General features: G+C 40.8%; 1 protein-coding gene and 1 non-coding gene across 8 annotated transcripts in view; both read left to right on the top strand.

Moving 5' to 3' along the window:
• The window catches only part of CHD8 (chromodomain helicase DNA binding protein 8), a 62646-nt gene that overhangs the window by 34395 nt on the left and 5305 nt on the right, over window positions 1-22946 (top strand). For 6 of the 7 annotated variants that reach the window (XM_019832775.3, XM_011283119.4, XM_011283122.4 and 3 more), the window contains exons 10-34: window positions 3490-3573; window positions 7233-7370; window positions 8904-9025; window positions 9181-9424; window positions 10261-10437; window positions 11446-11589; window positions 11821-12076; window positions 12659-12869; window positions 13119-13314; window positions 13789-13956; window positions 14154-14333; window positions 14475-14585; window positions 14925-15121; window positions 15322-15521; window positions 15602-15782; window positions 15873-15962; window positions 16232-16335; window positions 17752-17881; window positions 18983-19058; window positions 19527-19581; window positions 19750-19957; window positions 20860-21068; window positions 21160-21879; window positions 22115-22266; window positions 22549-22851. In XM_019832775.3, coding sequence (XP_019688334.1) covers window positions 3490-3573; window positions 7233-7370; window positions 8904-9025; window positions 9181-9424; window positions 10261-10437; window positions 11446-11589; window positions 11821-12076; window positions 12659-12869; window positions 13119-13314; window positions 13789-13956; window positions 14154-14333; window positions 14475-14585; window positions 14925-15121; window positions 15322-15521; window positions 15602-15782; window positions 15873-15962; window positions 16232-16335; window positions 17752-17881; window positions 18983-19058; window positions 19527-19581; window positions 19750-19957; window positions 20860-21068; window positions 21160-21879; window positions 22115-22266; window positions 22549-22851 — 4656 coding nt within the window. The remainder of the gene's footprint in view (window positions 1-3489; window positions 3574-7232; window positions 7371-8903; window positions 9026-9180; window positions 9425-10260; window positions 10438-11445; window positions 11590-11820; window positions 12077-12658; window positions 12870-13118; window positions 13315-13788; window positions 13957-14153; window positions 14334-14474; window positions 14586-14924; window positions 15122-15321; window positions 15522-15601; window positions 15783-15872; window positions 15963-16231; window positions 16336-17751; window positions 17882-18982; window positions 19059-19526; window positions 19582-19749; window positions 19958-20859; window positions 21069-21159; window positions 21880-22114; window positions 22267-22548; window positions 22852-22946) is intronic. The other variant, XM_019832774.3, reaches the window with a different exon arrangement.
• LOC111561213 lies at window positions 18333-18442 on the top strand. The gene has a single exon (XR_002743568.1). It is a non-coding gene; the product is annotated as a small nucleolar RNA U6-53/MBII-28 (small nucleolar RNA).

Here is a 22946-nt window from a genome sequence, read left to right as displayed (position 1 = left end):
TGTGTACGTGGGTATGAAGTCTTAATTTTGATCATTGAACCTTCCTTACTTTATAGCCCCATGCTTTGTTTACCAGGTCTAAATACAGTCTTTGTAAGTTACTAGAATATTTTAATTTTGACTTGTTCAGTATCCATGGAGTATTTTCAAGATGGGTGATAAACTGACCTACAGTCTATTTGAGGCACTCCTAATGTCAGTCTGTGGCAGCCGATAGTATCTGTAGGCATAAGCAAACATGTCGTTAAGAGAGAACACTTATTTTCTATAATTTCTAATCCAGTATATCAAGAAATCATGATAAAGGAGCTCTAATTTCCCATAGCCATTCTTACTACTGGTTAAACACTGGAGCATTCATAAGGGTCTCTTGAGCCATATTTTAACTCTCCACTTTCCTTTGAAAGCTTTGTGTACACATCCCATTGCCAAACTGCAATTTTTCATCTTTATTATACATACGGTACTAAGTGCCTTGAGAAGACCAATTCCTTTTCAAAGCTTCTTAGAGCTAAAGGGGAAAGGGTCCAGTAGGAAAGGTTGAGGGAAGGAATAATGCAGAGTTTCAGCAGAAAAAGTTCTGCCTGAATACATCTGATAAAGCTAATTTTATACTACCAGGTTTGCCAGTAAAAGAGTTATTTCTCACATCACCTAGAGACGGCAAGTAGGACCATTTAGGTTTTATAATTTCTTTTTATATGAAAATAATTGGGTTGTGTTTTCTTGTCTTTTTCTTTTTTTATGTTTATTTTTTTTATTTTGAGAGTGAGAGGGAGCAGGGGTGGGGCAGAGAGAGTGACAGAGAATCCTATGCAGGCTCCGCACTGTCAGTGCAAAGCCCGATGCAGGGCTCAAACTCACAAACCTTGAGATCATGACCTGACCCAAAATCAAGAGTCAGACACTTAACTAACTGAACCACCCAGGTGTTCCTTCATCTTTGTTCTTTTAATGCCTAACTTGTGAAATGTACAATGAAATTGCAATCCCATTCCAGCTGGTATTAATGTACAATTTGTGATTGTTGAACCAACTCTATGAACTCATATGCCAATTAAATCTCCATATGTAGGTAGGCTATTTAACCAAATCAGTCATTCATTTATTCGTCATTTATTATGTGCCAGTCTCTATGGAGAACAAACCAGACATGGTTTGTGTTCTCATCCACCTCACTGTCTAATTGGGAGAGACAGAGAGTAAAAAATAATTCAAATCATGGTAAGTGCCAAAAAAGAGCACAAGGAGACGTAACGGGTGGGAAAACGCCTACTTTGGATAATTAGGGAAGACTTCTCTGAGAATTCCGTTGTGAATAGGAGCAAGGACATGAACCCATGTAAATAGTATTGCTGGCATGGGAAACAGCATATGTGAAAGCCCTGAGACAAGCTGAGGAACTAAAAGGACAGTGGAGTTGATGAACAAAAGAGAATGGCCCAAAATGAAATCAGAAATTTAGGCAAGCAGGTGCTTACAGATCTTCTAAGCAGTTTGGTTTTAGTTTTGTTTACAAATGAAAATGATTAAATCATTTAAAGCAGGTCAAAGACATAATGCAATGTTCACTTTTATTTGTTTTTGAGAGAGAACACAAGCAGGGAAGGGACAGAGAGAGAGAGGGAAACACAGAATCCAAAGCAGGCTCCAAGCTCTGAGCTGTCAGCATAGAGCCTGATACGGGGCTTGAACTCACGAACCAGGAGATCGTGACCTGAGCCGAAGTCGGACGCTTAACCGACTGAGCCACCCAGCTGCCCCCCAGTGTTCACTTTTACACAATCACTTACAACTTTGGAGAATGGATTGAAGAGAGTACAGTAAACAGTATGGAAGCAGTTAAAGTTTTCTAGATAGGAAGTATCACAGCTTGGAATAGTGTGGTTTCACGTGGAGAGAATGGATAGATTAGAATTGACAGGGCTTGGTGTGATGGCAGGTTTGTGGTCTGAGCAAATGGGTTGAGGTGGGATCATTTATTGAATTATGGAAGATTTTAGAAGCAGCCAATTTGGGAGAAATCAATTAGTTTAGATTATGTTAACCTTAAAATTCCTTAACACATCTGTAGTTAAGCAGAAAGATATTCAGATCTGAATTTTTTTAGGCTGCAATTAAAATTTTGAGTTTATCAGCATATAAATAGTTATTAAAACCTTAATGATGATTAAAGTTCCCTCAGGGGCAGGGAGGATTTCTGTACATAGTTCTGTATTTTCTTATAGAAAGTTCCTTCTCTAATAGAATGGGTGTGAGCTCAGAACCAATGCTTAAAGAATTCCCCAAAATTTACTTATTTGTTTTAAAAAAATTTTTTTTAATGTTTATTATTTTTGAGAGAGAGAGACAGAGAGCAAGCAGGGAAGGGCCAGAGAGAGAGGGAGACACAGAATTGGAAACAGACTCCAAGCTGTGAGCTGTCAACACAGAATCTGATGTGGGGTTCGAACTCAGACCATGGGATCATGACCTGAGCTGTAGTCAGTCGCCCAACTGACTGAGCCACCCAGGCGCCCCTTATTTGTTTGTTTTTAGAGAATTCTCCCAAATTTCAAGGTCTGGGTGAAGGAGAAGGAATTGTATGCCAGAGTTACAGGAGAAAGATTAGGAAAAGATATGTCACAAGAAGCACTGGCAACAAGTGTCTGAAGAAAGAAGAGTTTTTTCCTTAAAGTTTCTTTGAGATCTTTGGAGCCGTGGGTTATATATTTTCATATACCATCCAGAGTCGGATGCCAGTGACTTATAAGAAAAAGAACCAAAGTGATTGAAAATTGGCCAAAACAAAAACCAGAACCAAAATAAAGGGCGGGTGGGGGGGGGGGGTGCTACTGATGAGAATATGGTGTCTCAGCAAATCCCAGGGAAGGGAGTGCTTAATGGAGAGAATTAGGAATTGTGGAATGCTTTTCAGAGGTAAAGCGAACTGGGGACAAAACTATTTCATTATATTTGGCAATTTGGAGATCATTAATGACCTTGACAAAAGTAAGTAGTTTAGTTGTGCGAGGAAAGTGGATGGAAGAGTGGAATGGATGGGCAGGGAAGGTGATGACATGGAGATACCTTGTGTTTAAACCAGTTGGGAAAATTTGGCTATGAAGCAGAACAGAAAAATCATTACAGGCAGATGAAGAGTAAGGAGGTCTTTTTAAGATGTGCCTTAATAGAGAATATCCATGTGTTTGTGGGAATGATCCAGTAGAGAGGGATTAAGAAAGTGAGAAGGGATGGAATCCAGACCACATATGGAGAGAATGGCCGCTCTTAGGAGACTTGCTCTGGTAATAGGTGAGAGGATAGGTGCAGGCTCAGGTAAGTTTTTAGAATTTGATACTGTGAAATTTGGGATCTCCCTTCTGAAGACTTCTTTTAAAAAAAAAAAAAGGTTTTTTTTGAAATAGGATCATCAAAGTAAAGGTGGGGTGGAAGGTTGGGTCTATTGGACAGTGATCTTTTGGTCTTACTATTTGATAACTCCTTTAGGATGAAGAGCCCTTCAATCCTGACTATGTAGAGGTGGATAGGATATTGGATGAGTCTCATAGCATTGACAAAGACAATGGGGAGGTAAGTTGGGGCATGGAAGAACATGAAAGGTCTTAGATTTCTGCTGGTCTGCTTGCCCATCTTTTATTTTTCAGATATGGCTAAAAAAATCCCTGGGACAAAGAGGTATTTTTGAGTTTTTCTGAGGGCTCTTTAGAATGAAATTGGGAAGATTAAGGGAGTAGGGAGAGAGGCTAAAAGGAAAGCTTTCCATAAAATCAAACATTTGAGAGCTATATTTATAAGTACCAAGAGCTGTATGAACAAGTACTCATTCACCTTGATCTCATTTTCTCTCAGATTTTATATGGGAGACCCCTGACATTCAGTTGAGGGTGAGAGAAGGGGAGAGCAGTAGAGATACTTCACAAATCTTCGTAGTTATGAATGTAAAAATACCTGTACAGACTCTTAGCTTTCTTCATGTTGTTGAGAATTACTAAGTTTTTAAAAATTTTTTAATGTTTTTATTTATTTTTGAAGGAGAGCAAGAGCATGAGCAGGGGAAGAGCAGAGAGAGAGAGAGGGAGACACAGAATTGGAAGCAGGCTCCAGGCTCTGAGCTGTCAGCACAGAGCCCAATGCAGGACTCAAACTCACAAAATGTGAGATCATGACCTGAGCAGAAGTCGGACGCTTAACCAGCTGAGCCACCCAGTTGCCCCAGAGAATTACTGATTTTTTAAAACGTTTATTTATTTATTTTGAGTGGGTGTGTGTGAGCAGGGGAAGGGCAGAAAGAAAAGGAGAAGGAGAGAATCCCAAGCAGGCTCCATTCTGGGAGTGCAGAGCCCCACACAGGGCTCTTTGTCCCATGAGCCAGCTGCGAGGGCTCAACATGGGGCTCAATATTACAAAACCGCGAGATCATGACCTGAGCCCAAATCAAGAGTCAGACACTTAACAGAGTCACCCAGACGCCCCAGAGAATTACTTATTTGGTGAACTTACCATCAATTAATGCGTTTTGATTTATCATTAAAACTGATTTGATTGGGGCGCCTGGGTGGCGCAGTCGGTTAAGCGTCCGACTTCAGCCAGGTCACGATCTCGCGGTCCGTGAGTTCCAGCCCCGCATCGGGCTCGGGGCTGATGGCTCAGAGCCTGGAGCCTGTTTCCGATTCTGTGTCTTCCTCTCTCTCTGCCCCTCCTCCATTCATGCTCTGTCTCTCTCTGTCCCAAAAATAAATAAACGTTGAAAAAAAATATATAAAAATAAAAATAAAAAAAAACTGATTTGAATCTGTACTTTTTTTTTAATGTTTACTTTTGAGAGAGAGAGAGCCGCAGGGGAGAGGCAGAGAGAGAGGGGAACAGAGGATCTGAAGCAGGCTCCACACTGACAGAGAACCCAGTGTGGGGCTCCAGCCTATGAACCATGAGATCATGACCTGAGCCAAAGTTGGACACTCAACCAGGTGCCCCCTGAATCTATACTTTTAAACAGAATGTGGGATTCCCTTCCCACAGATTCAGATTCAGTAGGTCTAGGATGGGACCCAGAGATCTGTATTTTTAAGTCGGTTCTCCAAGGGATTCTCAGGCATAGCTTCATTGGGAATCAGAGCATTAAAGCTCTTTTAGCAGATTTTACACATGCTAAAACACTTGCTAATACAGATTCATAAATTACTTTTTTCATTTTCCAAGGAAGAATTGTAAAGATCTAAGCCACCAGTGAATTGAACATCCTCTCTTAATTTTTTTGAAACTTACTTAGACTGTGAACAACCATTCCCTTAGAACTTAGTGCTTTCTTTGCACTTTAAGTAGCAGTTGTTGGTTTGCTTTGTACGGCCATATTTCATAAAGTTTTTATCACGTCTGACAGTTACTGCTTACCCAGTGACAAGTACAGAACCACAGAACCTTGTTAAAATGCCAGTGCCAGGTGGTGAGCTGGGCCCACTCACAAGTTAAGTGACATGTTTCCATACACCACCCTTACAGGACCTAAAAATTAAAGTCTTCCCTCTGTAAAATTCCAAGTTTATTGTATAAGCCTTTAGAGTCACTCAGAACCTTAGGCGTCCAAGACCTATTACAGTTCACTATGTCTTCATATCCTAATAGGCATCCTCAGATAACATAGTCTGCTTTTGCGGGTAGGAGTGGGAGTTACTGTTTGTTGTTCATTTGTGGGAGGTGAGTGGGAAACCAACCCAACTATTAGAAAGGACAGGTTAGCTGCTGTTAAATTCTTCTCATCATTTTCAGGATCTCAGTCTTCTTAGCCTTGAAAATCTTGTGCTATCAACATACTTAACTCTTCCAGAAGTAATTGGTCTTTGGTCCCTTTGGACTGTGTTGGAAATGGCAAGACAGAAGAAAATGTTTTAGTTCCCTGGTAAAACTTTTGCTGCCAGTATTGGATATCATCCTATATACCCATTTCCCTCCATCCCCAAAATAAGTTTACTTTGTCATCCTCTGTACATTACCTAATAGTGGAAATAAGTATTATAAATAATAAAGTATTTGGAACAGTAAATTATGATGCTGGAAATGTGTGACCTGGACAAATGGCTTTATGTAGGTGACCTGAGTCACTATAATAAAGAAAAGGAGCAACTAAATTAATTCTGGGGATCCCATGATCTGTGACTCTGTTGAGGTACTTAGATATAATCTTCAAACTTCTTGCTGTTTTGAGGGGTATTCTGTGAATTGATCATAGAGATTACTGTTGATTACACTAGGCCCAATATAAAGTTTTTTGTTTGTTTTGGTTTTTGTTGAGAGAGAGGGAGGGAGGGAATCCCAAGCAAGCTCTCCACCAACAGTGCAGAACCCGATGTAGGGCTCAAACTCATGTACCAGATCATGACCTGAGCTGAACTTGGATGCTTAACCGACTGAGCCACCCAGGCATCCCAGCACTAGGCCCAATCTAATTCTTGTTTCATATAAGCCAGAAATGGAAATGCAGTCAGTGCAAAGATCATCTTGAGTAGTGAGAAGAGGAGCCATTTTACCATAGGTCACTGCCCATCCTTTGCAGTAGAACACCTACATAGAGCACAGTACTGTAGGTGGAGCTTCAGCATTTGCCCTTCCTCTTCTCTCTTCTTACCTGTCCTCAGTGATAGCTCTTCTAGTTCTCTCCTAGCTCACAAGGGAATCTCTTTACCACCATATGACTACTCTTTGATGTAGCGTCTGCACTCAGAGCTACAGAAGCTCCGAAGCCCAGTGATTTCAGCCCTGCTTTTCTCTTACGGGTTTAATATGTTCCTCGCTTAGAAAAGTAGCTTGGCTTCCACTCTTCCACTGTATTAAATTTGGTCCCAGGACACTAGTATGGAGCCAGAGGTCTATCTTTTAATTTCAACCTAAGTCAACATAATACAGGGGAGGAAAAAAAAAAAAAAAAAAAATATATATATATATATATATATGTATGTATATGTATATATTTGGCATTTGCTTGGTTGATGAGCATAATGTTTCAGTGCTTAGTGTTCTAGAAACTACTGGCAGAACTTTGCCTTTTAGAATAGATTCTGATAAATTGCTGCAAAAATTATCAAAGCCATGAATAGTACATGCATCTTTTTTTTTTTCTAGTACTTTTTAGTATTAACACCTTGTGATCTGACTCGATAGTCAAATTCTTATCCTTTGATCACAGGAGAGAACACAGAATCAGTTCATTAAGCCGTTAGCTTCTTCTCTCCTAGCCTGTAATTTACTACCTGGTGAAATGGTGCTCTCTGCCCTACGAGGATAGTACGTGGGAGCTGAAAGAGGATGTTGATGAGGGCAAGATTCGAGAATTTAAACGGATCCAATCAAGGCACCCAGAACTCAAAAGAGTGGTAAGTATATTTGCATTTAGAGTGTAAAGCCCACATAGGTAATGATGTAATTTTTTATTTATAGAAGTTTATGTTGTTGTTTAGCTTTTTATCATGGACACTTTCAAACATACAAAAGTTAAAGAAATGTTACAATGTACATTGTGAAGAAATGTTACAATGTACCCATCACCCAACTTTTAACAATTAATGATAGCTGATTTTTCACGTATTTCTCTATCTACTCATTTTCCTGTTTCCCAATTTATTTTAAAGAAAATCCCAGATTCTTTTATTTCATCCATAAATATTTTGGTGTTTATGTCTAAAGGATAAATAATACCATTTTTACACCTAAGAAAATTTAACCATTTCTCAATATCATCAAATAACCAATCGTTATATGAATTTCCTTGATTGTCTTCTAATGTTAAATTGTTTGAATTGGATTCAGAATAAAGGTCTATATATTCCTGTCAGTTAATGTGTCTCAGATCTCTCTTAATTATAGTTCCTCCTGTCTCTCCTTTCCCATCTTTGCAGTTTCTCTTGAAGAAATCAGGTGGTTTGTTCTCTAGGGTTTCCATGGTCTGAAGTTTGCCAGTTGCATTTCCCTCGGTACCTTCTAACATGTTCTCTGGCCCTTATATTTTACATAAATGGTTAGATACAGACCAGTGCTGTCCACTGGAACTTTTTAGCGCTGTGCTAACATAGTAACCACTAGCTACATTGCATACTTTCAGTAGTCACAGGTGGCTAGTGGCAGGTATAAAATATTATCATTGTAGACAGTTCCATTACAAACTACTATTCTAGAGGCTTGATCAGGTGGGGAAGGGAGATGACCAGATCTACTTAATAGATGGTTCTATCAGGTTGTCTTTTGTGATAGTATTAGCCATTTATGATCATTGCCTTGGTCTGTTGTTTTTTTTTTTTAATGTTTATTTTTTTTGAGAGATGGAATGTGAGTGGGGGAGGGGCAGAGAGAGGGAGACACAAAATCTGAAGCAGGCTCCAGAGTCTGAGCTGTCAGCACAGAGCCTGAAGTGGGGCTCAAACTCACAAGCCACGTGATCATGACCTGAGCTGAATTCGGACACTTAAACCGATTGAGCCACCCAAGCGCCCCTTCCTCAGACTGTTCTTTAAGGATTTCAGAAAGATGATACTTTAATTGTATCACATCTTCACTTATTAGCCAGAATTTTCTATAAAATACGACTCACCTACTGTTTGGTCACTCTGAGGTACAGATTGTATAAGAAAGGAGGATAAATGCTTTGTTTTCTTTATTTTCCAGTTTTCAAAATAACGAGGTAGTTCTCTAGCATCCTTCAGAAGTGATCAATGGATTTTTTTCTCTTTACGTTTTCCTTTTTTTTTTTTTTTAGTTTTTTAAACTTACGTTATGAACTCATGAATTTGAATATATTTAAGATGCTTTTAATTCACGTTTTTGAATTGATTTTAGGTACTAGAACTGCCTGGGACATTTGCCTAGTTTTGTTAATATCTTCACCCCACTAATTGAAATTTTCTCTTTTGTAGAATCGTCCACAGGCAAGTGCCTGGAAGAAGTTAGAGCTGTCACATGAGTATAAAAACAGAAACCAGTTACGGGAATATCAATTGGAAGGGGTCAACTGGCTGCTCTTTAATTGGTATAACAGGTATAGAAAAGAGTGGGCCCATGAAATGTAGGCTTGGTCTGGGAGGATTTTTATTCATTTTCTGTTGAAACAGTTTCTTTTTACTCTTTTGTTATGTACTTTTAAAAAGATGGTATCTTTTAACATGCTTTTCTTTTTCCATGGTGAATCTTCAGGCAAAACTGCATCCTGGCTGATGAGATGGGATTGGGCAAAACTATCCAGTCCATTGCCTTTTTGCAGGAGGTATATAATGTGGGCATTCACGGACCCTTCCTGGTCATTGCCCCACTGTCCACAATTACTAACTGGGAGCGAGAATTCAATACATGGACAGAAATGAACACTATTGTATACCATGGCAGTCTGGCTAGCCGTCAGATGATTCAGCAATATGAAATGTACTGCAAAGATTCACGGGTGAGTTGCATATCATGGGAATGTAATGGTTTGGAGAGAGTAGGCCAAGGTAGTTGGTATTTTAGAGGCTATTCTATGAATAAAAGACTTTTAATGAGGTTTTTTTAGGTGATTTATGGCATTTTGTCTAGATTACATGAGGAATTTTTTTCACTTTTGCTCTTTTTATCCAGTGAACATTTTGATCCAGTGGGAGTTCTGGCTTCATTTATGAATACTTAGATTTTAAATAGAATTTTACCAGTATTCATAACTTTTATTTAGGAGAGAATGGAGGTGGTGAACTTAGGCCATTTCCTTTCTTTTTCTTAAGTCTACTAAAATTTTCATCAAGATCAATTCCTGTTTCTATATAAATTTTAAAATAAAAATTTGAGCTATTCATCCTTTCTTAGTCGTATTTTGCTGCTATTTTGTTAAACGGATTCTCCTGTCCATTTTTAGACAGTAACAGATATTACCTATTTCACTTTCAGTTTTGTCTTGTATGTTTCAACGGTGCCTGACCTTTGTGGATTTCAGTGTTAACTATCAAAAGATCTAGGTTTTGAGATACATGAGCTAGGCATACAGCAGAGTCAAAAATGTCCAGCTTCATTCAGTGAGGTCTGTCATTTTCTCAAGAAACTGAATGTGTTGAAGAGACATTGTATCTTACATTCAGTGATTTGGCATTATTTATCATGAAGATAAACAGCAGCAGAGGTGGGTGGTGGTGCAGTTTGTATTTCCTGTTGAGCCTGCCTGAATATAGAGAAGAGAATGTGTAATTCAGAAGAGGTCCCTGTTTAGGTTCATGGTAGGCCTTTTCTTAACTTTATTGCCTTCGTGCTTAGGGGCGCCTCATCCCAGGTGCATACAAGTTTGATGCCCTGATCACCACTTTCGAGATGATTTTGTCAGACTGTCCTGAGCTTCGTGAGATTGAATGGCGTTGTGTCATCATTGATGAGGCCCATCGGCTAAAGAACCGTAACTGCAAGCTGCTTGATAGCCTCAAGCACATGGACTTGGTGAGTTCTTCACATTGACTCATGGGCAAAAACACCTGAAATTAAAATAACCCTAATTCTCTGTGGAATTAATATAACTTTAATTACCAGAGAAGAAAAAAGAATCCCAATCCTGGTATTGGGTGGTGGGTATGACCTATGGGAGTGGACACCTGAAAGTCTTGTAAGAGTCCTGTATATTTTAGAATTGGAAGGTAATTGTATGTTAGTGGTTTTTAACCAGGTGGAGAGGTGGGATACTGTATTAGTTACCTCGTACTGCGTAACAAATACCCTAAACGTTAGTGGCTAACAACTATTATTTTTTATGATTTTCTAGCCCAGCAACTTGGGCTGTGTTCGGCTAGACCATTACTTTGGTGATCTTGCCTGTAGTCAGTAATGTGGCTGCAGCTGGCAATTGGTGGGCTCTTGGGTCATCTTCTGTATGACCTGTTATCCTTCAGTAGGCCAGACGTTGCTTCTTTACATGGTAGAGTCAGGGCAGTGTCCAGAGAGGGCAAAGGCAGAAGTTGCAAGGCCTTTGAGTTATAGGCTCTGAAACTCACACAATATCACTTCTGCTACATTCTCTTTGTCAGAGCAAGCCACAAGGCAAGCCCAGATTCAAGGGGTGAACCTTGATAGGAGGAACTACAAAGAATTAATGGCCATATTTAATCCAGCACAGGTACATTCCCTAGAGGGGGACATATTAGGATATCTGTGGGGATTTGAGCGTGGAAAGGCATATGTAATTGAAAAAATAAATATTTTGAATATTTCTTTGCTCATAATCATGTTTAAGTTAATTCTTATTAAATATCAAGGTGCTTTTTTTTTTTTTTAATGTTTTATGTTTATCAAAAGAGGGAGCAAGAGTGAAAGAAAAGTTAAGATAGTAATCTGGTCCATTCCCATAATTATACAGATAAAGAAATTAACGCTTAAGTTATATACTTGATAGAAAACCCCAGATGTCCTTTGTGTTTTTGAGTCTTATCATTTTTTTGTTTTCTCCATTTCTAGGAACACAAAGTGTTACTCACAGGAACACCATTGCAAAATACCGTGGAGGAACTGTTTAGCTTGCTTCATTTCTTGGAACCTTCACAGTTTCCTTCAGAATCCGAGTTCCTCAAGGACTTTGGGGATCTCAAGACAGAGGAACAGGTAGGAAATGTATCTGGACAAAAAAGGTAAAGTGTGTAGTAGGCACGCATGTACTGTCATAGGCCGTGAGGGCCTTTTTGAACTTACAACCTCGTGCCTGCATCATTTGTGGCATTGTGCAAAATCTACATTTCTCATAGTGGAAAACTCATGTTTTTTTCATGTTTCCAAGTATTGTAAGCATGTTTGTCCTCATAGTTTTTATTTCTTTTCTCTCTGTATTGGGCACAGGTTCAAAAGCTACAGGCCATTCTCAAGCCAATGATGCTGAGAAGACTCAAGGAGGATGTTGAAAAAAACCTGGCACCCAAACAGGAAACTATTATTGAAGTAGAGCTGACCAACATCCAGAAGAAATACTACCGGGCTATTTTGGAGAAGAATTTCTCCTTCCTTTCCAAAGGGGCAGGTCACACTAACATGCCTAATCTGCTCAATACAATGATGGAGTTGCGCAAATGCTGCAACCACCCATATCTCATCAATGGTGAGAGAGCTCCTGGAGAATACTGCATTCCTCTGTCGCCTGTGTTTCCTTTCTAACGATACTCCTCAGGAACTGTGGATACGTTGACTGACTCAACCTAAGTTGGGGAGGGAGAGGGGTTCTTTTAAAGCAACTCTTATGTGAAATGTCTTTCGCTAGTTCTTCCCCCTTCATCCTGCATAATCTTAAATTGTATGCAATTTGCTGTTTAGAATTTCATGAACAAGAACTCAAGTCATTCTGTCCTTTGGAGAAATGTCCTCACTGGTACTGCATTTTGCAGTTTCTGATTTGGGTGCCAGTGGGATGGTAATAGTTGTTATCATGTACTGTCCTAGTTCTAGTCCACATATTTATGTATATTTTACCCAATTACAATCTTAAGTCCTGATTGATTTGTAGTATTTTGTATGACACAGTCGAAGATTATTTAGGATGTTTTGGGTGCTGAAATTCTCTGTGAGAAAAATGTTTATCTCAAGTCAGATGACTTTTCTTGGCTTCCTTATCTCAGTTAAGTAAACTACAGCCTTAGCATGTTTCTCTGGATCTCACCATCAAGTTTGATTTTTCTTTTGGCAGGTGCAGAAGAAAAAATCCTGACAGAATTTCGAGAAGCTTGCCATATTATACCTCATGACTTCCACTTGCAGGCCATGGTTCGTTCAGCTGGCAAATTGGTTCTTATTGACAAGTTGCTTCCAAAACTTAAAGCTGGTGGCCATAAGGTTCTGATCTTCTCCCAGATGGTACGCTGTCTAGATATCCTAGAGGATTATCTAATTCAGAGGAGGTGAGAAAAGAGTCATACCTTGCCTTGTGTTTAGTGTAGCTTCGTAAAGCTGCAAAGAGTAGGAGGGTCTGGGTTTAATAAAGTCGGCTAGGACTGGGATAAAAGAAGTATTTAAGATTCCTACTCTCAACTCTCTGATAAGGTTTGGGTCAACTAGAGATACAGAGGTACTGATATTGATCCTAGTCTGCTTTTTTGGGCTCTTTTTTCTGCTTACCAATTAAATTTTTTTCTGTGATTGTCGCACAGGTACCTATATGAGCGTATTGATGGGAGAGTCAGAGGTAACCTTCGACAGGCAGCTATTGACCGCTTCAGCAAGCCTGACTCAGACCGTTTTGTCTTTTTGCTATGCACCCGGGCTGGTGGACTTGGTATTAATCTCACAGCTGCTGATACCTGCATCATCTTTGATTCAGACTGGAATCCACAAAATGACCTGCAGGTAGAGGAAATCAGTGTCTTAGGGACAAACCACCTAATGTAAGAGGTTTTTCAACAGGATCAAGATCTCATAGAAAGACTTTCTTTCAAAGAGTATGGCATTGTTTATTTGGTTTACAGGTGGCAGTCTCCATCAGCAAACCGTCAGTAAGTGTTTTGGGCTTTGCAGGTCATACGGTCTCTGTTGTAACTACTTAGCTCTGCTCTTGTAGCACAAAAGCAGCCATAGACAACATGGAAATGAATGGGTGGGTTTGCGTTTCAGTAAAACTTTATTAACAGAAACAGGTGGCTGGGTAAACTATAGCTTGCTGACTCCTGTTGTGTTTGGTGGGGCAGTCATTTCATCTTGAAATTGACTTTTGGTTTTGAGTTGATCTCATGGCTGCATTATAGATGTGAATTGGTATTTTGAATTCTTCCCACCCCAATTTTATGTTATCTTTGCCCTTTCTTTCCATTTCTTTTTAACCAGGCGCAGGCACGATGTCATCGAATTGGGCAGAGCAAAGCTGTGAAGGTGTACCGTCTCATCACTCGTAATTCTTATGAGAGAGAGATGTTTGATAAGGCTAGCCTTAAGTTGGGATTGGATAAAGCTGTGCTTCAGTCCATGAGTGGTCGGGATGGCAACATTACTGGAGTGAGTCCTCTTAGTCTGTGGATACATTTGTAGCAGGTCATAGCAATAGAGGGAGGCAAAGGTATTTTTGCACAGGAATCTGACCACCATGTTTGATTTCTTAATTCTTATTTCTTAAAATGTAATAAACTAAATTATTATGATATGGTTAGGTAATGCTCTTAGTAGTTTTTTCATCTTACTGTTGGGTTTTGCAGATCCAGCAGTTCTCCAAGAAAGAGATTGAAGATCTCTTAAGAAAAGGAGCATATGCAGCCATAATGGAAGAAGATGATGAGGGGTCCAAGTTTTGTGAAGAAGACATTGACCAGATCTTGTTAAGACGAACCACAACCATCACCATTGAGTCTGAAGGAAAGGGTTCTACCTTTGCCAAGGTATGTTCTGTCTGTGCCAAATGCTAGAGAAGCAGAGGTAGAGACAGGAATTTCTGGGATTTAAATATATTTTTTAAATATAGTTACTGGTTTCACTTGCTCAAAAAAGTGTTGTGGTCAACTTTGTTCCTTCCTCACTAGGCAAGCTTTGTTGCTTCTGAAAATAGAACTGATATTTCTCTGGATGACCCCAACTTTTGGCAAAAGTGGGCCAAAAAGGCTGACCTGGACATGGATCTACTGAACAGCAAGGTAAGCTTCCTTTTCTTTACGGAAGCAGTGTTTCAGGAGCCTTTGTAGCTGCTCCGATTCTTTGATGCTGGCCTTCGTTTATGATGGTGTATTGTATATAAGAGCCATTGTAAAAACTTTCTGCATATGAGGCCCCAGAAAACTACTTAGATATCTACCACTTACTTTTGCTTCCTGAGTCCCTATAGATTATTTTGCATGTCCTAAAAAAAAAAAAATCTCTTTTTGAGTATCTACAGATGTTATATCCTAGGCTATTTCAATCCATAATTGTCTTAATTCCTTTCCCACAAGCCTATCTTGAACAGAGTTACTCTTCTGCTTCTGTTCTCTGTATAGAATAACTTGGTGATTGACACACCTAGAGTACGAAAACAGACCCGGCACTTCAGCACCCTGAAAGATGATGACCTAGTGGAATTCTCTGATTTGGAAAGTGAAGATGATGAGCGGCCACGCTCTCGCCGACACGACCGTCATCATACCTATGGGCGCACTGACTGTTTTCGGGTGGAAAAGCACCTCTTGGTATATGGGTAAGAACCCGTCTTGCCATTAGAGGTAGTAGATTTTAATCCTGCTAGCCACTCGGTTTGCCTTTCAGATTGGAAGCTCTGACCAAAGAGGGGATAATGGGAAAAACTTTTTTCTGTTAAGATGTTTTCCCCAGATCTTTTTCTCTCCCATCTTTTGGAAGTCCCCAGGAAAATATTAACACAATTTTCTGTTTTTCTAGTTGGGGACGGTGGCGAGATATCTTGTCTCATGGACGCTTCAAGCGACGTATGACTGAACGAGATGTGGAGACAATTTGCCGGGCCATCCTTGTTTACTGTCTTCTACATTATCGTGGGGATGAAAATATCAAAGGCTTCATTTGGGACTTGATTAGCCCTGCTGAAAATGGCAAGACAAAAGAATTGCAGAATCATTCAGGTAATTTTCAACTCTTTACTGTTTATCTTTCTATAGATCACCTAATCCTTTTCAGGTCCAAGGGTTTTTCTCAATCCAAGTCTTTAATGTCTCCCCTTTCCCAGGTCTGTCTATCCCTGTGCCACGTGGACGCAAGGGGAAAAAAGTAAAATCACAAAGCACTTTTGATATCCATAAGGCAGATTGGATCCGGAAATATAATCCTGATACCCTGTTCCAGGATGAGAGTTATAAGAAGCATTTGAAACATCAGTGTAACAAGTAAGGATGGAAATTAACAAAGACTAAAGCATTTTCTACCCCAAAGTTTCTGTGTTATTACTGACCCGGCTCTTCTTCCCTCACTTGTAGGGTGCTATTGCGGGTACGGATGCTCTATTATCTAAGGCAGGAGGTTATTGGAGACCAGGCAGAGAAGGTGTTAGGGGGTGCCATTGCCAGGTAAAGTTATGGTACATTTTTCTTTATGCCTTGCCTTATACCAGAAAAGATTGGTTTATTTATTTCATTCTGTGCTGTCTTTGGGATAACTGATAATTAAGAAAGTATGTCACTTCTTTAATCTTACGCTTGATATCAGTGGAAGGAAATAGGCAGATCCGTGAGCATTTAAGTTAATGGATAAAAGAAGATACCTATAATAATCTTCCCAAGGATTGTTATTTAATTCTCTGCATTGCTGTGTTGACTCTGCTGTCTTCTACCTTTAGTGAGATTGACATATGGTTCCCAGTAGTGGATCAGCTGGAGGTTCCAACAACATGGTGGGACAGTGAGGCTGACAAGTCCTTGCTCATTGGAGTCTTTAAGCATGGTAGGTACCTTTTTTTAGTCTGTTTATTTCCTTTTGTAGACTTACGTCCACAGATAGAACATGTAGCATAAAATGCTTATGGCCAGTACCTGAGTTATCTGATTGGTTTTCAATAAAATTAAGTTTGAATAAGAAACTAGTTCTTAAATATCCAGAGCAAAGCATTTCGTTCCTATAAATAGATGTTCAGAAAGACCAGATGGATAGTTAAATCCCAAGGTAGGGAGTCTCCCATCTGTTCCCTAATCAGTGTTATCAATTTGTATGTTGTGGTATCTTAGTTAAGCTTCCACAGTTCAGGGGAGGTAATATATGCCCACTCCTACTAATAATAAACACGCTTAATTTGTATGAAAGTGTTCTACTTATGTAACATCCTGTTTGTCTAAATGTTCAACAGTCACTCTGATGAAGGTATGAGCTACAGTGAAACAAAATGGAGTACAAAAAGGAAGAGTACTCCCTTTTCAGTCTTGCCTAATAACAAATCCTAGGTATTAAAAGCAGTGAGTGCTAACTTCCAGCCCAGTGACTTAGTGAATTAGAATACCACTTTTTTTTTTTTTTTTTTTTTTTTTTTTTTTTTTTAACTATTCTGGGGTCACCTGGGTGGCTCCAGAGGTTAAGCATCAGGCCCTTGGTTTCGGCTCAGATATGATCTCATGGTTCGTGAGTTCAAGTCCTGCGTTGGGCTCTGTGATGACAGTGCAAAGCCTGCTTGGGATTCTCTCCTCTCTCTCTCCCTCCCTCCCTTCCTCCCTCCCTTCCTCCCTCCCTCCGCCCCTTACCCAATCCTGTACTCTTGCTCTCTCTCTCAAAATAAGTAAACCTATAAGAAATTGAAAATGTTTTTCTGTTTATTTCTTTAACATAAAAGTAATGGCACTTAATCAACATGTTTTTGAGATGTTTTAAGGGATCAGAAAAACTGAACACTTTCTAATCGTAGATTTACTTGTGAGACAAAGAGGTTTAGATGAGTCCAAACATCCTGAAATATATTCATGGACTCATTCATTCATTCTCTGTTCATCAGACATTCAGTGCCTGTTTGTTTACAGGTGTTTCTTGTCCTTCATTCAAAAATGTGTGACCTAGCCCTAAATTAATTTACTTTTTCTGTTTCCCCATGTATATAGTAAGAATAATAATAGAAAAACTACCAGTTAAATGGCTATGTAAACTTTTCACCATTCTTTATAAATTCTGATTAAGTTCTTATCTTGTATAACTAGCGATAAAACTCTTTGTGACTCTAAGTTGCTATAGAAATATTAAATATAGTAATATAACCCAGTAGCTGTCCAAGTTAGTATTTTCTATTATGAGCAAAGCTCAGATAGTTCAATTATTTCAGCACCCTTTAGGCAAAATTAATCTCTTATTTTCTTCAGCTTAAGACCCTTTTTCTTCTAGGCTATGAGAAATACAATACTATGAGGGCAGATCCAGCCTTATGCTTCCTGGAAAAGGCTGGTCGACCAGATGACAAAGCCATTGCAGCAGAACATCGAGTATTGGATAATTTCTCTGACATAGTAGAAGGGTAAGCACTGGTGTTTAATTGTCTTGAAGTTCTGAATCTACCCCATGAAGCCTATTAGTTGCTTATGCTAAGAGACAACATAACTGTAGCCTTGACTGAACCCATTAGTATTCTTAATGATGGTTATACTCATTAATGATAAATTCTTAACAAAGAGTGGGATTAGCAGAAAGCACTCCATAAACTAGGCTAAAACCACACATTGCCATAAGATGCCACTAAGGGTGAAAATTAACGTTACTCTTAAACGGCTTATTTGACGTTCTGTTCAGTTTTCTTGCAATACTTTTCTGTGTAGCCACAGCTGACAGGACAACTGATTCTCTTGAAAGATAATAGCCATGCAACTCTCCTACGCCACTTATGTGGTTAGCGCCTCAGGAGATTTTACCCCTGGTTTATCATCTCTCAGTGGTAGCTGACACATATAGGCATAGATTCTGGATACGTGCCTCGATGATGAATTGCCATGCTAATACTGAGTCACCAGGTGGGGCAGTGTTGCCCTGGTTTGGGTGCCAGTGAGTTTAACAAAACTTCTCACATGGAGACCTGAGGGGCATGTTCAGTAGTTGGCTTAGTTCATGAATACCCATTCCATGTACTCTTCTGCAATTGAGAGATTTCTCTGATGATCACAACCTTAGTTTCTTTAGTGCAGAACACTCAAAGGAAATTGGGTCAGTTATTCATTGCAAATCATGTATTATGTCACCCTTCCACTCAGTAGAGCAAAGTAAAACAAGCAAACATGGACTATTCAAATGTAATAATTAAAGTAAATAGGAAGGATGGGAAGAATGGGTAAAGAATAAAAAAGGCCATCAAGAGAAAGGAAATATGCTGGTTAAAGTGTTTTGTTTCAGATGTGAGCAATTTAGAATGACCCTTTGCCAGTTTCTCCCCGTTCTTTGTCCTGTTCGGTGTTGTACCTAACTTTCTCAGATCTTAGCACCTGGCTGCCATTCCTTTAAGCATGAAAGAAAAGACTGCTTCATGCTAGATTATACATTTGGCTAGGTCTTCATCCTAGATTGCCCGTAGTGAAGGAAGATACATTCTTGTGTTGTTGTTTTTTTTCATGCTTTTGAATAATTTTAGGGTTGACTTTGATAAGGATTGTGAAGATCCTGAATACAAACCACTCCAGGGTCCCCCAAAGGACCAAGATGATGAGGTGAGGAATTCTCCTTTGAGTCTAGCTTTTCTCTATTGCTAAATAGTTAAGTATTCTCCCATTCCCTGGATCCTGTAGTGTATTGATTAATTTATAATACAAAATGGAAAGTAACTACCATTTGAGAATATAAAGTAGTAATGGAAAGGATTGTGATACCAACTGGGGCAGACCAGGGATGGCTTTGTGTAGGAGGTGGGACCAAGCTGGATATTGAAGTATATTATGTGACTGCAAAATTCCTGAGTCCCTAATTTTTAAGCCATTAACAACAACTGATTTTTCAGGTTTTACTTTCTTATCCCTTTAGTTGGTTGCTTCCATTTCTTTGTGAGGGGTCATTAGAAATTTTTCTTGATCCCTTTGGTGCCATAGAAGGACTCACATAAGAAAGTGATTTCAGAGTGCCAACTTCCCCCCCTTTCCCTCCCCCCCCCTCCATCCTGTGGGGTGGATCTCCTTCTCTAGGGTGATCCCTTGATGATGATGGATGAGGAGATCTCAGTGATTGATGGAGATGAAGGTAAACTTCTAGGTCAACTAGTACAATTTTGTGTGGGGTGGTGGGTTGGGGAATTATTAACTGAATTCTGTCCTATCCTGGGATTTTTAAGAGCTTTGCTTTTGGGTGGCTTGATTATCTCTACTGTCCTTCCTATACTTCCTGTTCATTCTTCTTCGCTTCCCACAGCCCAGGTGACCCAGCAGCCAGGCCATCTATTCTGGCCTCCAGGCTCTGCTCTGACAGCTAGGCTTCGGCGCCTAGTAACAGCTTATCAGCGCAGCTACAAGAGAGAACAGATGAAGATAGAGGCTGCAGAACGAGGGGACCGGAGACGACGGCGTTGTGAGGCAGCCTTCAAGCTAAAAGAAATCGCGCGGCGGGAAAAACAGCAACGGTAGTGTGGCTGGGAATTTGGGCTGAGTTGTAGGCTTGCCTTCAGCTATGCGTCTTACTGAATTTTTTTTTTTAATGTTTATTTATTTTTGGGACAGGGAGAGACAGCATGAATGGGGGAGGGGAAGAGAGAGAGGGAGACACAGAATCCAAAGCAGGCTCCAGGCTCCAAGCTGTCAGCACAGAGCCTGACGCGGGGCTCAAACTCACAAACTGTGAGATCGTGACCTGAACTGAAGTCAGACGCTCAACTGACTGAGCCACCCAGGCGCCCCAGCTATGGGTCTTATTGAAAAACATCTTAGGAAGGATTTATTTGGAATTCCCTAGAGGGACCACTTATTTTTGCCTTTAACTTTTATTCCTCTATGCCAGAAACTTTGGTTGTGTGCCTAACCACAACTCCTAAGGAGGTCTTTTATGTGACCGTTCTCATTTATTTGCCCACATCATTTTTTCCCTTAGTTTGCTATTCTTAAATTCTTACATGTTATAGAGTACCTCTTAACTCCCTCTTCTGCTATCTTCTGTGTCCCCCCTTTTTTTGTCCCTACTTTCAATTTTTGTTTATTCAGATATTCTAAGCCACATTAAGAAATAACCAGTTTCCCTGTGTTTTGGTTTTTTTTTTAAGTTTTATTTATTTTGAGAGAGAGAATGAGAGCGGTGGTGGTGGGCGGGGTGGGGAGGGCGGTGGAGAGAGAGAGAGAGAGAGAGAGAGAGAGAATCCCAAGCAGGCTCCCACACTGTCAGTGCAGAGCCCATTGTGGGGCTCGAACTCACAAAGCGCGAGATCATGACCTGAGCCGAAATCAAGAGTTGGATGCTTAACCTACTGAGCCACCCAGGCACCCCTTCTCTGTGTTTTTCTGATCACTATTGCCTGATTCCTCTTCCCTTTAGATGGACAAGGCGTGAACAAACTGATTTCTATCGGGTGGTGTCTACCTTTGGTGTGGAATATGACCCTGATACCATGCAGTTCCATTGGGATCGCTTCCGTACTTTTGCCCGTCTGGACAAAAAAACAGACGAAAGCCTTACCAAGTACTTCCATGGCTTTGTGGCCATGTGTCGCCAAGTGTGTCGCCTTCCCCCAGCAGCTGGAGATGGTAAGCAAGACTGGAGAGTCTTGGGTGAGTGGGGATGGAGGGCAACAGAGCCAAGTCGCTTCATTTCTCCGTCTGCCCCTATCTCTTGCAGAGCCCCCGGACCCTAATCTGTTCATTGAGCCCATCACGGAGGAGAGGGCCTCACGGACTCTTTACCGTATTGAGTTGCTTCGGCGCTTACGGGAACAAGTTTTATGCCATCCCCTTCTGGAAGATCGGCTGGCATTATGTCAGCCCCCAGGTCCTGAATTGCCCAAATGGTGGGAGCCTGTTCGGCATGATGGGGAGCTTCTGCGAGGGGCAGCCCGACATGGGGTGAGCCAAACAGACTGCAACATCATGCAGGACCCAGACTTTTCTTTTCTGGCTGCCCGTATGAATTATATGCAGAACCATCAGGCAGGAGCACCAGCTCCACCCCTGTCACGCTGCTCTACTCCACTGCTCCACCAGCAGTATACCTCGCGCACTGCCTCACCACTGCCCCTGCGCCCAGATGCTCCTGTTGAAAAACCACCCGAGGAGACAGCCGCCCAGGTCCCCAGTCTGGAGAGTCTGACTTTAAAGCTAGAGCATGAGGTGGTGGCCAGGAGCCGACCAACCCCACAAGACTATGAGATGCGAGTAGCCCCCTCTGATACTACCCCTCTGGTTTCCCGGAATGTTCCACCAGTCAAACTGGAGGATGAGGATGATTCAGACTCTGAGCTGGACTTGAGCAAGCTGTCACCATCATCCTCTTCTTCCTCATCCTCATCCAGCTCCAGCTCCAGCACTGATGAGAGTGAGGACGAGAAGGAAGAAAAGCTAAGTGAGTGCATGTGACAGGCTGTTGGCCCTTTTCCCCATTTCCCACCTCTCCACCCCACTCACCTCACTCTTCCCCTTCTTTTCTACATGCATCCTCTGGGAGAGATTTGGATTTTGATTTGATAGAATACCAAAAGAGATCTGTTACTCTCTGGGCTTTTATTTAAAGCCCATATAATTCCATTTCTATATAACTTCATTCTTCCATCTCTGCTCACATTCTGTATGGTCTCTAGCTGCTGACCAGTCCCGCTCAAAGCTCTATGATGAAGAGAGTCTCCTGTCCCTCACTATGTCCCAAGATGGATTCCCAAATGAAGATGGAGAACAAATGACCCCTGAGCTTCTGCTGCTACAAGAAAGACAAAGAGCCTCTGAGTGGCCCAAGGTAATAGCGTCATTCCTGAACACGTAGTGTGGAAATATAATGTAACAGAAGCAGGGAACAAGGAACAGATGGTTCTCGTTTTCTTTAATTGTATTTTGCGCTACGCGGTTTTTTTCATGAAACTCTTCCCAGTTGACTTAGGGATCTGATACTATTACCTCCCTCCTCCTACCTTGTGATTTTTACCCATTCTGACAATGGTGGCAGTATTGTTTGTCACAGAATCACATAGCTGGTTCTCCGGCCCTAAAACCAGTATTGATTTCTTTTCCCCCCATTCAGGATCGTGTCCTTATAAACCGTATTGACCTCGTCTGCCAGGCTGTACTCTCAGGGAAGTGGCCTTCTAGCCGCCGGAGCCAGGAAATGGTAACAGGAGGAATTTTGGGGCCAGGCAACCACTTGCTAGATAGTCCCTCCTTGACTCCAGGAGAATATGGTGACTCTCCAGTCCCCACACCACGAAGCAGCAGCGCGGCTTCCATGGCAGAGGAGGAAGTGTCTGCAGTCACCACAGCAGCAGCTCAGTTCACAAAACTTCGCAGAGGCATGGATGAAAAGGAGTTTACGGTTCAGATCAAAGATGTAAGCTTAGCATTTAGGCACTGGGAAGTGGGGAATGAGGCTGTAGTTTTACTAACTACTTCACTAACATGATACTAAACTCATTTGGTTAGCTA

The sequence above is a fragment of the Felis catus genome, chromosome B3 (genome assembly GCF_018350175.1).
Source record: "Felis catus isolate Fca126 chromosome B3, F.catus_Fca126_mat1.0, whole genome shotgun sequence".
Classification (NCBI taxonomy): Eukaryota; Metazoa; Chordata; class Mammalia; order Carnivora; family Felidae; genus Felis; species Felis catus.
Note: the sequence above shows the minus strand (reverse complement) of the source record. Positions and strands in the feature narration are given on the sequence as shown.